Source organism: Salvelinus fontinalis, chromosome 28, assembly GCF_029448725.1.
Source record: "Salvelinus fontinalis isolate EN_2023a chromosome 28, ASM2944872v1, whole genome shotgun sequence".
NCBI classification, from domain to species: Eukaryota; Metazoa; Chordata; class Actinopteri; order Salmoniformes; family Salmonidae; genus Salvelinus; species Salvelinus fontinalis.
The window spans coordinates 27,342,242-27,355,933 of record NC_074692.1 but is presented as its reverse complement, the minus strand read 5'-3'; the positions used below and the strand labels follow the sequence as shown (position 1 = coordinate 27,355,933).

Sequence of the window (13,692 nt, the reverse complement as noted above, 5' to 3'; positions counted from 1 at the left end):
CCAAATTTCTTCAGCCTCCTGAGGTTGAAGAGGCACTATTGCACCTTCTTTACCACACTGTCTGTGTGGGTGGACCATTCCTGAAGTACACCATCATCTGCTTTGTTTTGTTGACATTGAGTGAGAGGTTGTTTTCCCAACACCACACTCCGAGTGCCCTCACGTCCTCCCTGTAGGCTGTCTCGTTGTTGTTGGTAATCAAGCCCACTACTGTTGTGTCGTCTGCAAACTTGATGATTGAGTTGGAGGCGTGCACGGCCACGCAGTCAGGGGTCAACAGGGGGTACAGGAGGGGGCTGAGAACGCACCCTTGTGGGGCCCCAGTGTTGAGGGTCAGCAAAGTGGAGATGTTGTTTCCTACCTTCACCACCTGGAGGCGGCCCGTCAGAAAGTCCAGTACCCAATTGCACAGGGCGGGGTTGAGACCCAGGGCCTCCAGCTTGATGATGAGTTTGGAGGGTACTATGGTGTTGAATGCTGAGCTGTAGTCAATGAACAGCATTCTTACATAGGTATTCCTCTTGTCCAGATGGGATAGGGCTGTGTGCAGTGTGATGACGATTGCATCGTCTGTGGACCTGTTGGGGCGGTATGCAAACTGAAGTGGGTCTAGGGTGGCAGGTAATGTGGTGGTGATGTGATCCTTGACTAGTCTCTCAAAGCACTTCATGATGACAGAAATGAGTGCTACGGGGCGGTAGTCATTTAGTTCAGTTATCTTTGCCTTCTTGGGTACAGGAACAATGGTGGCCATCAGCAGACTGGGATAGGGAGCGATTGAATATGTCCGTAAACACACCAGCCAGCTGGTCTGTGCATGCTCTGAGGATGTGGCTAGGGATGCCGTCTGGGCCAGCAGCCTTGCGAGGGTTAACATCTTTAAATGTCTTACTCACCTCGGCCACGGAGAAGGAGGGGGGGTCCTTGTTAGCAGGCTGCGACGGTGGCACTGTATTATCCTCAAAGCGGGCAAAGAAGGTGTTTAATTTGTCTGGAAGCTAGATGTCGATGCCGCCATCCATCCACGGTTTCTGGTTAGGGTATGTTTTAATAGTCACAGTGGGTATAGTCACAGTGGGTATAACATCTCCAACGCACTTCCTTATAAACTCACTCAATGAATCAGTGTATAGATCGATGTTATTCTCTGAGGCTGCTCAGAACATTTCCCAGTCCGCATGATCCAAACAATCTTGAAGCATGGATTCCGATTGGTCAGACCAGCGAGCGTTGAATGGTTCTAATCAATCAATCGAGTCGTGGTCAGATTTGCCAAAGGGAGGGCGAGGGAGGGCCTTGTATGCATCATGGAAGTTAGAGTAGCAGTGATCCAGTGTATTGCCTGCGCGAGTGCTGCAATAAATATGTTGATAGAATTTAGGTGGACTTGTTCTCAAATTTGCTTTGTTAAAATCCACAGCTACAATAAATGCAGCCTCAGGATATATGGTTTACAATTTACAGAGAGTTCAGTGAAGTTCCTTCAGGGCCATCGTGGTGTCTGCTTGAGGGGGTTTATACACAGCCATGACGATAACTGACAAGAATTCTCTTGGGAGATAATATGGCCGGCATTTGATTGTAAAGAATTCTAGGTCGCGTGAGCAGAAGGTCTTGAGTTCCTCTATGTTGTTGAGATTACACCATGAGTCGTTAATTATGAAGCATACACCCCCATCCTTCTTCTTCCCAGAGAGGTTTTTATCTCTATCGGCGCGACGCATGAAGAAGCCTGGTGGCTGAACTGACTCCGACAACGTATCTCGAGAGAGTTATGTTTCCGTGAAACAGAGAATGTTACAATCTCTGAAAGGCAACCCTTGCTCTAATTTCATCTACCTTTTGTCAAGAGACTGGACATTGGCAAGTAGTATACTCAGAAGTGGTGGGCGGTGTGCACTCCTACGGAGCCTGACCAGGAAGCCGCTCCGTCTGCGGCGGCGTTGTTTTGGGTAGGCTTCGAGGATTAGATCCACTGTCCTGGGTAGTGGTCCGAACAAAGGATCCACTTTGGGAAAGTCGTATTCCTGTTCGTAATGTTGGTAAGTTGACGTCACTCTTATATCCAATAGTTTTTTCTGGCTGTATGTAATAACGCTTAAGATTTTCTGGGCTAACAATGTAAAAAACAATATACTGCATAGTTTACTAAGGACTCGAAGCGAGGCGGCCATCTCTGTCGTCATCATCTTAATTCCTCTTCAATGGCTGTGCGAAGTTGCTGGATATTGTCGGGAACTGGAACACGCCGCCATACACGTCGATCCAGAGCATCCCAAACGCGCTCAATGGGTGACATGTCTGGTGAGTATGCAGCTCATGGAAGAACTGGGACATTTTCCGCTTCCAGGAATTGTGTACAAATTCTTGCGACATGGGGTCATGCATTATCATGCTGAAACATGAGGTGATGGCGGCAGATGAATGGCATGACAATGGGCCTCAGGATCTTGTCACGGTATCTCTATGCATTAAAATTGCCATCGATAAAATGCTGTTGTGTTAGTTGTCCGTAGATTATGCCTGCCCATACCATAACCCCACCGCCACCATGGCGCACTCGTTGATGTCAGCAAACCACTCGCCCCCACACGACGCCATACAAGTGGACTTTGGTTGTGAGGCTGGATGTACTGCCAAATTCTCTAAAACGACATTGGAGGCGGCTTATGTTAGAGAAATGAATATTCAATTCTCTGGCAACAGCTCTGGTGGACATTCCTGCAGTCCGTATGCCAATGCACGCTCCCTCAAAATTTGAGACATCTGTGACATTGTGTTGTGTGACAAAACTGCACATTTTAGAGACACCTTTTATTGTCCACAGCACAAGGTGCACCTATGTAATGATTGTGTTGTTTAATCAGCTTCTTGATATGCCACACCTGTCAGGTGGATGGATTATCTTGGCAAAGGATAAATGCTCACTAACAGGGCCAGTAAACACATTTGTGCACGACGTTTGAGAGAAATATGTTTTTTGTGCATATGAAACATTTCTAGGATCTTTTATTTCAGCTCATGAAACATGGGACGAACACTTTACATGTTGGTTTATAGTTTTGTTCCGTGTAGTTTGAGTGAATACAACCTGCAAAGAGGCTCTGTATAGGCCTTTTCAGAGAGTTTAGTTGTGGAGAGAGAGCAGAAGCTGCCAGGCTCGCTGGGGACTTCATTTAAGAATGTTCCCTTTCTGTGCCATATAATCACATTACCAACCACCCAGCAAGTCCTGGAGGAGGATGCCTGACACCACTGTGGAGGGGTTGAGGGGGGCAGTCAAAGCCTTGTGCCCTGCCAGCATGACACACACACACACACACACACACACACACACACACACACACACACACACACACACACACACACACACACACACACACACACACACACACACACACAGTCATACTTGCAATCAGTCTCTGGGGCAGACTCCATTCATCTCAGGTAGAGCCTGGGCCATTACACACTTTGGCCTAATTAAAACTAATCTATGGTAGAGAAGCAGACAGCGCAGACCATCTGGGCCTCTATTCCCAAGTCATAAAACATCCCTTTTGGCCCAGAGAAATCACTTCCACCCATAACGGCCACCAAGGTGCATCCAACAGGGATTGATTTGAAGGAAGAGTTGTGTGTGTGGTTGTTTGTGTGCGCTTACAGTAGGTGTATGTTTGGGCCGACATTCAAAGTGGGATACGTGTTTTTTATTGGCAGGCATTTTATTGTTGCTTTTTCTAGAAAGTACATCTATTGTGGGTGTCAATTTGTGCATGTGTGTGTGTTTCAATGTCAATCTGTATGTGTGAGGGTGTGTGTGAGAGAGAATGTGTGTGAGGGTGTGTGAGAGAGTGTGTGTGTGTCTGTGTGTCCATTGTGTGGCCCGTATATCAACTGCCCGGTCCCAGAGGTTAGTCATGGTGACATGTGGCCATAAAGGGACAATAGGCTGTCCTCTAGGAGTGGGTCAGAGAGAGACAGCCTCCCTGGTGGAGACTGATGAAGTGTCCTGACCTCTGGCACCACCATGTCCCTCATCACAAGGTCATAATATATATAAAAATACAGTGGGTATCATAAGTATTCACCCCCCTTGGATTTCTTCACGCTTTATTGTGTTTCAGAGAGGGATTCAAATGACATTTTTTTCAATGATCTACACAAAATACTCTAATGTCACGGTGGAAGAACAAGTATATATTTTACAAGATTAATGAAAAATAAAACACTAATATACTGTACCTTGATTAAATAAGTATTCGCCCCCACTGAGTCAATACATGTTATAATCACCTTTGGCAGCGATTACAGCTGTGAGTCTATCTGGGTAAGTCTCTAAGAGTTTTGGAACACTTGGATTGTGCAATATTTGCCCGTTATTCTTTTCAAAAGTCAGATTTAGAGGATCATTGCTAGACAGATATGTTCAATTATTGGCATAGATTTTCAAGCAGATGAGTCAACCCTGTAACTTGGCCACTCAGGAACATTCACTATCTTCTTGGTAAGCAGCTCCAATATACATTTGGCCTTGTGTTGTAGGTTTTTGTTTTCCTGCTGAAAGGTGAATTCCTCTCCCAGTGTCTGGTGTAAAGGTGAAGCAGGTTTTCCTTTAGGATTTGCATGTGCTTAGCTCCATCACTTTTTATCCTGAAAAACTCCCCACTCTACCATGATGCAGCCACCACCATGCTTGAAAATAAGAAAGTATTTACGCAGTGATGTGTAGTTGGATTTGCCCCAAACACAAGGCTTTGCTTTTAGGCCAAAAAGTCTATTCCTTTGCTGTGTTTTTTTGCAGTATTACTTTAGTACCTTGTTGCATACATGATGTATGTTTTGGAATGTTTATATTCTGTATATTTGTATTCTTCTTTTTGCTCTGTCATTTAGGTAAATATTGTGGAGTCACTACAACATTGTTCATCCATTCTCAGTTTTCTCCTATCATAGTCATTGAATTGTTTTAAAATCACCAATGGCCTCATGATGACATCCCTGAGTAGGTTCCTTCCTGTCCTGGAGATCAGTTAAGAAGGACGACTGTATCTTCAATGTGTCTGGGTGGTTTAATACATCATCCACAGCACAATTATTAACCTGACCATCCTTAAAAGAGACATTCAATGTCTGATTTCTTAGTGTCACCGATTTACCAATCACTGCCCTCCTTTTTGAGGCTTTTGAAAAGTTCCCTGGTCTTTGTAGTTGAATCTGTGATTGAAATTCAATACTTGAACAGATGTTGTATTTATAGGGGACAGATGAAGGGGTAGTCGTTCAAAAATCATGTCAACCCCTATTATTTCACACAGAGTAAGTCCTGGTAACTTATTATGTGATTTGTTAAGCAAACTTTTATTCCTGAACAAATTTAGGCTTTTTTAAACAAAGGAGGTGAATACTTATGACTATATTTTAGTAAATTTGTAAAAATGTGAAATATTTTATTTTCACTTTGACATTATGAAGTATTTTGTGTAGATCAATAACAAACAATCACAATTAAATATATTTCAATCCCACTTTGTAACACAACAAAATTTGAAAAAATACAAGTGGGGTGAATACTTATGATTCCCACTGTATAGGCCATTTAGCAGACGCTTTTATCAAAAGAGACTTTTGGGTGGTCCTGGGAATTTAACCCACTATCCTGGCTTTTCAAGAGCCATGCTCTACCAACTAAGCTACAGAAGACCACAGCTTAAAGAACTCACTCTCTCTCACACACACATACATACATGTACATTCATGCACAAACACAGTCTTCAAGAGGCAGGAATATTCACACCCTCATCCTCCCAAAAGGAACTAATATGCTAAAAAGCATATAGAGGTTATAATGATCTAAGCAGCAAATGTGCAGTTCTTTCAAGGCACGAGTAAACACAATCTCCCATACATCAGCAGATCTCCACACAAATCTGCTTCTGCCTCTGGCCAGCTTACTAGGCAACAGAGAGTGTCATTGGTTACAGTTGCCATGGAGATGTGCTCGACAGCAGGTAGAGAGCGAGAGAGCGAGAGCGAGAGAGAGAGAGAGAGAGAGAGAGAGAGAGAGAGAACCAAAACAGAAGAATGGGTTAATCTGGAATGGGTTACATTTGACCAAAACAGCAGGGGGTTGGTAGAAAGTGTTGACTTGGATCCTGACCAACAGACTGCACTGACTGCTGAGCTGAGCTGCAGTGGATTAGGGACTGTGGGTTGGCTTCGAGGGGGCTGGGGCAACATACAGTATAGCTGGTACAGAGGATATCTTTTGGTGCTTCACTAGGGTGGTATACTGCCAAAACACAAGGCCCAAGTCACGACAGGAGACGAGAGAAAGAGAGAAAAAATACTAGGTAGTTGTCTGAAGTTTTTTAAAGTCCACTTGGCAAAATGGACACTGGTAGAGAAGTCATAGCCAATATAAAGATATTGTAGCTTCTACATCTTTATTAGAAACACTAAAGGACCCCATAGCACTAGAGAGGCCATCCACAAGCATAATTCCTGGAGTCCCATGTGTTACAACATATTGGAGACTTCCTCAGCGGGATCCAGTTGAGGTTGGACACAGCAGCCGTGGCTAGTTTACTGGTGGGGATAGAAAGCAGAGAAACAAACCCACCTATCAACCTTATCTCCTGGAGGACTATTGGCTTAACTCAGACAACCAGACCAGACTCACTGTTTGTTATCTCAGACAGGAGATGTCTGTTATCTCCTGTGTGTGTGTGTGGGAGGGGGGGGGGGGGGGGGGGGGGGCTGGATGATATCATAGCCCTCAGGCTCAAACACTGGCTTCCTGTTTTAACACTTTCACTAAAAGGTCAACCAAGGTCAGTCAGTATGCCAGCTGAATAGATGAGGGCAGTAGTCTTGAATGACAGTTTCTAGATACTGGACTAGCTAACTTTTGTCTCCTGATTAACCAACAGTTTGATAATGTGTTCCGATTGAGAAAAGGTTTATGGACACAATAATCCACAGCAGGAATACATTGAGGAGAATGTTGCTATCTACTAGATGCTGTGCATTATGTCATCTAGCCTTGAATAAATTGAGGAGGAAAACAGGACTTTCTCACCAACCTGTGATCAGATTTTTATAAATCTGCACACTAATGTCTTCCGGTCCAAATCGACCCAACCCAACCCCTTCCAACCCCTCACAACCTTTTGTCTCAGGGAGAAAGGGACGTGGATTTAAAATGGCTTATGTCATTATGGGAGAGGTAACCATGGCGATAAGCCATTGTGGCCCCGGAAGTCCTAATCAAGCATCAGGTTGCTAGGATGGCCTCTAAGGAACCTGAGGCTGTCTGTACAGGGGTCTGTTAATAGCACTGCTAATGGCCACAGCAGCATAGGAGACCATCGATTTTTATCTGTTCATTATCAAATGCACTGGTGGAAAATGTCTTTTAACTCCCTCTGTCATTCAGAGAATAGCCTCTTCAGGTGAAGTGCTGGAGTGAGAGTGGTGGCCTGGCTAGTCCATATGCATTGTACCATGGGCCTGCTGATGTGTTACTTTAACCATCTTTCATCTGCTTCACTATGGTGGAAGTACCTTTAAGAGGAGCGTGTGTGTGTAGTAGGCCTCAAGCAAGCTATTACCTCAGACATCCTGATGTGTTCTTGAAGACGGTGGTCCACTCTGCATCACGAGGTTTGGAGTCCTCGTTGGGCTCATGCTCCCAGCCTGAGTGGGGGATGATGACCTCGTTGGTCAAAGTCTGCAGTCCGTGGTTTATAATCACCATCTTCAGAGGCTCATAGGAAGACAGGTTCCACAGGGTCCCTGTGGAGTGGAGGAGGGAGGGAGGGGAGGTGGTGATTGGGAGAGGGAGAGAGGGAGAGGGAGAGAGGAAAGGAGAGGATGGAGGGAGAGGATGTGGAGGAAAGAGAAGGGGAGAAAGGAAAAACGATCATTCTTTGATTACTTTCACATCTGAGTGAACAACCATTCATGCAAAATGAAACTAGTAACATACAAAACACAGTGAGAACAAAGTCCTGTTTTCACTCACACAGTGAGGAGATAGACTACTGTGTCTCACACTGATTATAATTCAATCGTTGTGCCTGGCTTTCTGTAATCTCAGAGAGAGGGAGGGAGGGGAGGACACACACACACGATGAGGAGAGGTTTATAAATACAGCCGGCATGGAGCCTGGCAACAATTGCAATAAATAGAGAATCAGGAGGGATTTCATAACAAAAGGATGTATCGGGGCAAGACCTTTCGGTTTGTGGAAAACAAAATATCATAGAATGACTTCAAAGTCCACATACAGTCCCCTACACACACAGGGTCTTTATTTTGACTATCTTCACTGCAGTTCCCCTCCTCCCTCATCCCCGGACAAGGGCTAGTGGGGGAGGAATAGTAAGACAATTGTTCATTCTGGGGTCAGAAAGTATGGGCTCCCTCGGCACTGGGATTATTTCTTACTCAGACAACAATTACAGCTAGAAGTTACACCGTTTAGCTAAATCTTCTATATACACACAAGCAACACAGTTTCCACACGGTCAATATTTCCGCTGTCAGATCGTGCTTACTGCACACTATAACATCTAAATATACCTTTGTCCCTCTCGTGGGGTTAACTTGTGGTTTGAGAATACCACTACCTCCCTCCAACAACAATAAGTACATCTGTAAAGTACTTACAACTGAAAATGGCCTCCATACTCCATTACCTAAACACTGCAAGGCCATGAGTCACTGAAGGCCTTAGCACTCTGGTAACATGGACCATAGCTTGCTTGATAGGCAGAACTGAGCTCTGTGTCGCTAAGGGAACAGCCATGTCGTATTGCTAGAGGTTAATTTGACTTTTTCAAAAAAGTCAGTGGCGTGTTACTGTGGCACTCACGCATGAACAACAGGAGACTGGGCTGCCTGGGAGGCTGCTGGGTTGATTACCTCCAACACTGGCCCATTAGCATCACCCCATTGGCTCTGACAACCAGCGGTAAACACACCAAAAGTAGCCAATGATGGTTAACAGCCCTCCATCACTGGTAGTAAACGTTAGCAGGCACAGTGTTTAATCAACTATAGATTCCATGGATAATTAGTGACAGCAAGCAGGTGGTCAACAAGCAGCCAATAGCATCCAACGATAGTCTACAGCCCTTACTGGAACAATCCACAATCTTTGGAAGTACATTAATCAACAATAGGCACAATGCAATCAACTGCTACTGAACATTTATTTAAATGAAATTAAAAGAGAGAGATAGAGAGAGAGACATACTATGGACAATATATACTGAACAAAAATATAAACGCAACATGCAACAATTTCAAAGATTTTACTCAGTTACAGTTCATGTAAGGAAATCAGTCAATTGAAATACATTCATTAGGCCCTAATCTATTTCACGTCTGGGCAGGGGCACAGCCATGGGTGGACCTGGGAAGGCATGTGGAGGTTGGATGTGGAGATCCTGGGCTGGCGTGGTTACACGTGGTCTGCGGCTGTGAGGCCATTTGGACGTACTGCCAAATTCTCTAAAATGACATTGGATGCGGCTTAAGGTAGAGAAATGAACATTAAATTCTCTGGCAACAGCTCTGGAGTAAACAGCTCTGGTGTAAACAAATTTGTGCACAAAATTTGTGAGAAATAAGCTTTTTGTGCATATGGAACATTTCTGGGATCTTTTATTTCAGCTCATGAAACATGGGACCAACACTTTAAATGTTGCGTTTATATTTCCATTCAGTATATTTTATGCACTTTGGCATTTGTTTTGCAGCTATGCTAGGAGAAGCTTAAGTGAAGTAAACATTTACAAATCACAGAAAAATGGGAAAAGAAATTAAATCTGTGTCGAGAAATATCAGATTTACCAAGAAGACTGGGACCTATAATCTGCTGTGGTACAGGGTTTTCTTTCTCCTTTAATTTCCGGAACCATCCACTGACAAAATAAATTCGGAGTGAGGCAGCGTCCCATATGGAACCCTATTCCCCATTAGGTGCACTACCCTATTCTCTATATTGTGCAAAAGTACTGCACTATATAGGGAATAGGGTGCTATTTGTGACGCCGCCTGGGTCCACAGTCCACACTAACAGCCCATTATTACTGTATATTACATTGACCAAGCCCTTCAGAACCAACCATTAAAGGATAAAATACTGTTTGTGACAGTGACATCCTTCACTTCCTACAGTGAGCAGAGGAGAATGCATTTCTATGTGGCATAGCTTTAATAAATCACAAACAGTGGCCATAGCTCACAGTACAGCCAGTCACAATAGCCATAGCTCACAGTCACAGTACAGTTAGTCTGTTGACATGACTGAACGCTGGCTGGGGGAGTGACAGACAGTATCCATGCTTCACAGACAGTGGCCATGCAGCGAGCAGGGCTTGTAGGGATCTCTCTGTCACTCCCTCTCTCACTTCATCTGGGCCAGATTACCTCCAACACAGTGCCATTTCTAAAGTCCGCCGGTTCTTTCACATCATACTTTCTTTCCCCATCTCCCCAGTCCCCAAGAACCTGCTTGTCACGTTCCTGACCTGTTTTCGATTGTTTTTGTATGTGTTTAGTTGGTCAGGGCGTGAGTTGGGGTGGGCATTCTATGTTATGTGTTTCTATGTTGGGTTTAATGTGTTGCCTGATATGGTTCTCAATTAGAGGCAGGTGTTTGACGTTTCCTCTGATTGAGAACCATATTTAGGTAGGCTGTTCTCACTGTTTGTTTGTGGGTGATTGTCTTCCGTGTTTGTGTTCGTCACCACACGGGACTGTTTCGTTTGTTTAGTCTGTTCCTGTTCGTGCGTTCTTCGTGTTATGTAAGTTCTCATGTTCAGGTCTGTTTAACGTCGTTTGTTGTTTTGTAGTTTGTTCAAGTGTATTTTCGTCTTCGTTATTATTATTAAAATCTTCATGTCTTCATTCAACGCTGCGTTTTGGTCCGACCCTTACTCCTTCTCCTCGTCTGAGGAGGAGGAGGAATTAGACAGCCGTTACACCTGCTGCCTCATGGATGGGCACTCCTCCCTCTCTCTCGCTAATCAAATCCCAAGGTAAGGGATGGGACTGAAAGCCAATCCGAGGCAGGCCAGGCCAGGACCCTGGGCGGCTAATCCCATTTCTTGGGCGCTGGCTGCTTCAGCCATGCTGCTCTAACAGGCCCATACACTTAGAGCTGCCCATTATACCTCATCCTACCCCTGCCATTAATCACAGATTATAGCCTGGGAGAGGGAGGGAGGGAGGGAGGGAGGGGAGAGAGAGACAGAGTAGGGAAAGAGGGAGAGAGAGAGAGAGAGAGAGAAAGGGAGAGGGAAAGAGAGGGAGAAGGAAGGCACATACATATTAGCCATACTGTGGGGTAGGCTGTAACTCTCCTACTGCTGTCACATAAATAAAGTAACACCTCATGGCACAACACCTCTCCCCCAAGTGACCTACTTGCTGTGTGTATGTACTGACATGTATGTGTAACTGATAGATGCACCCACACTACATGTTCATGTTTTTAAATTCATGTCAATTGTAAAGTATTTTGTATTTTTTATTATGTGTCAGACCCCAGTAAGACTAGCTGTCACCATTGGCTTCGACTAATGGGGATCCTAATAAAATCAAATAAAGCATCACAGCCTAATTGTTGAGCAGAGATGACGGACAGTCCAGGAGATAGTAGAGGAGGCGGCCACGGTAGGTGGGAAGAGAGTTAAGGTACGACAGGCAGAGGCCACATATATGTTGATTGGGCTGTGTGTATGAGTGTGTCTGTGGATGTGTCTGGAGAGAATGTGTGTATGAGTGTGTCTGTGGATGTGTCTGGAGAGAATGTGTGTATGAGTGTGTCTGTGGATGTGTCTGGAGAGAATGTGTGTATGAGTGTGTCTGTGGATGTGTCTGGAGAGAATGTGTGTATGAGTGTGTCTGTGGATGTGTCTGGAGAGAATGTGTGTATGAGTGTGTCTGTGGATGTGTCTGGAGAGAATGTGTGTATGAGTGTGTCTGTGGATGTGTCTGGAGAGAATGTGTGTATGAGTGTGTCTGTGGATGTGTCTGGAGAGAATGTGTGTATGAGTGTGTCTGTGGATGTGTCTGGAGAGAATGTGTGTATGAGTGTGTCTGTGGATGTGTCTGGAGAGAATGTGTGTATGAGTGTGTCTGTGGATGTGTCTGGAGAGAATGTGTGTATGAGTGTGTCTGTGGATGTGTCTGGAGAGAATGTGTGTATGAGTGTGTCTGTGGATGTGTCTGGAGAGAATGTGTGTATGAGTGTGTCTGTGGATGTGTCTGGAGAGAATGTGTGTATGAGTGTGTCTGTGGATGTGTCTGGAGAGAATGTGTGTATGAGTGTGTCTGTGGATGTGTCTGGAGAGAATGTGTGTATGAGTGTGTCTGTGGATGTGTCTGGAGAGAATGTGTGTATGAGTGTGTCTGTGGATGTGTCTGGAGAGAATGTGTGTATGACAGGGTTTTCGTTAGCCGGTAATTGCCGGCTTTTGTCCAATAAAAAAAAAAGAAAACCCGACAAATACAATTGTTTCTGGCAAAATTGACTGGGCCAGCAGAAAAAATAACGGTAGGCAGGCTATTGGCACGTCACCCACCACTTTACAATGTGAGCTGGAGGCAGTATGCATTTCGAAAACATACTTAATTGTTTGAAACCTGAATGTTTTACTTCATAGTATGAGGCATGTCTTACCTTGCTTGAAAATCCTACCATGGAAACATGGAGGAAATTATTTTATGAAGACTTCATAGGAGGTGCGTGAGTTAAGGGGGAGCATACAATTTATTCTACCAGTTATGATTTTCATATGCACATTTTCGTGTAACAGTTTAATTTCAATAATAACATTTTCCTTTCTCAAAATCATTGTCACATGGTTAATTAAAATGATAAAAATATAAAACTTAAAATGCAACTAATGCGAGATCACCAGCCTCTGCCATATGGACAGATTGATACACTGTGATCATTGGCGGCTAAATGAGAGCAACTCGCCAATGCAGCCGTTGGCCTTTACCTTCCATTGTAAACTAAGTAAAAATATTAAAGCCGACAAAATAAAAACAGAAGAAAAACTATTAATGAAAATGCTAGTTCTTTCAATCACATTAATCTCTCTACTCAGCCTGTCTGCCTGCCTTTCTATCTGTCTTGATTTGAGCTATGCTAGTGAAGTGCAATATTGTATCAAATCAATCAACTGGATCTGGTCTGAAGCTCTCTCTAGCGAACTTTCAATATTGTATCAACTAGCCTATTCTGGGCCCTCAGAGTTTCCACAGACAGCTGTTTTTACACAAGGGGAAAGTGTTCAGGTATTTTATGATGTTTCCACTGGATATATGGGATTATCAGATGATGATATTTTGATCTTTCACACCGAGGCTTGGTGATTATTGAGAGGGAGATTGTTGGAAAGATTTTAAAAATAGGCCTGCTGTGAGGAACTACTAGGCCATAATTCACAATGGATGTTCAAAAAAAGACTTTGTTGAATTACTATGTGAGGTGAAGAAAAAATGAATGAGAAGCTCAGCTTATTAGTGGTGGACGTGGTGAGTTAAGTCAATCAGAAATCAGACATTCCCAAATGGGCACTCTCCTAAATGTGCGCTGCAGGCCAGTTAGACTATTTCTATGCGTGCTCAGGTGCACACGCTCCCTCAACATTAACAAGGCAGAGAAATCC

General features: G+C 44.1%; 1 protein-coding gene across 17 annotated transcripts in view; it reads right to left on the bottom strand.

The window, feature by feature from the left end:
• Positions 1–13,692, bottom strand: part of LOC129826526 (splicing regulator ARVCF-like) — a 378,140-nt gene that overhangs the window by 52,518 nt on the left and 311,930 nt on the right. For all 17 annotated transcript variants that reach the window (XM_055887365.1, XM_055887359.1, XM_055887363.1 and 14 more), the window contains one exon: positions 7,611–7,794. In XM_055887365.1, the coding sequence (XP_055743340.1) occupies positions 7,611–7,794 (184 nt within the window). The remainder of the gene's footprint in view (positions 1–7,610; positions 7,795–13,692) is intronic.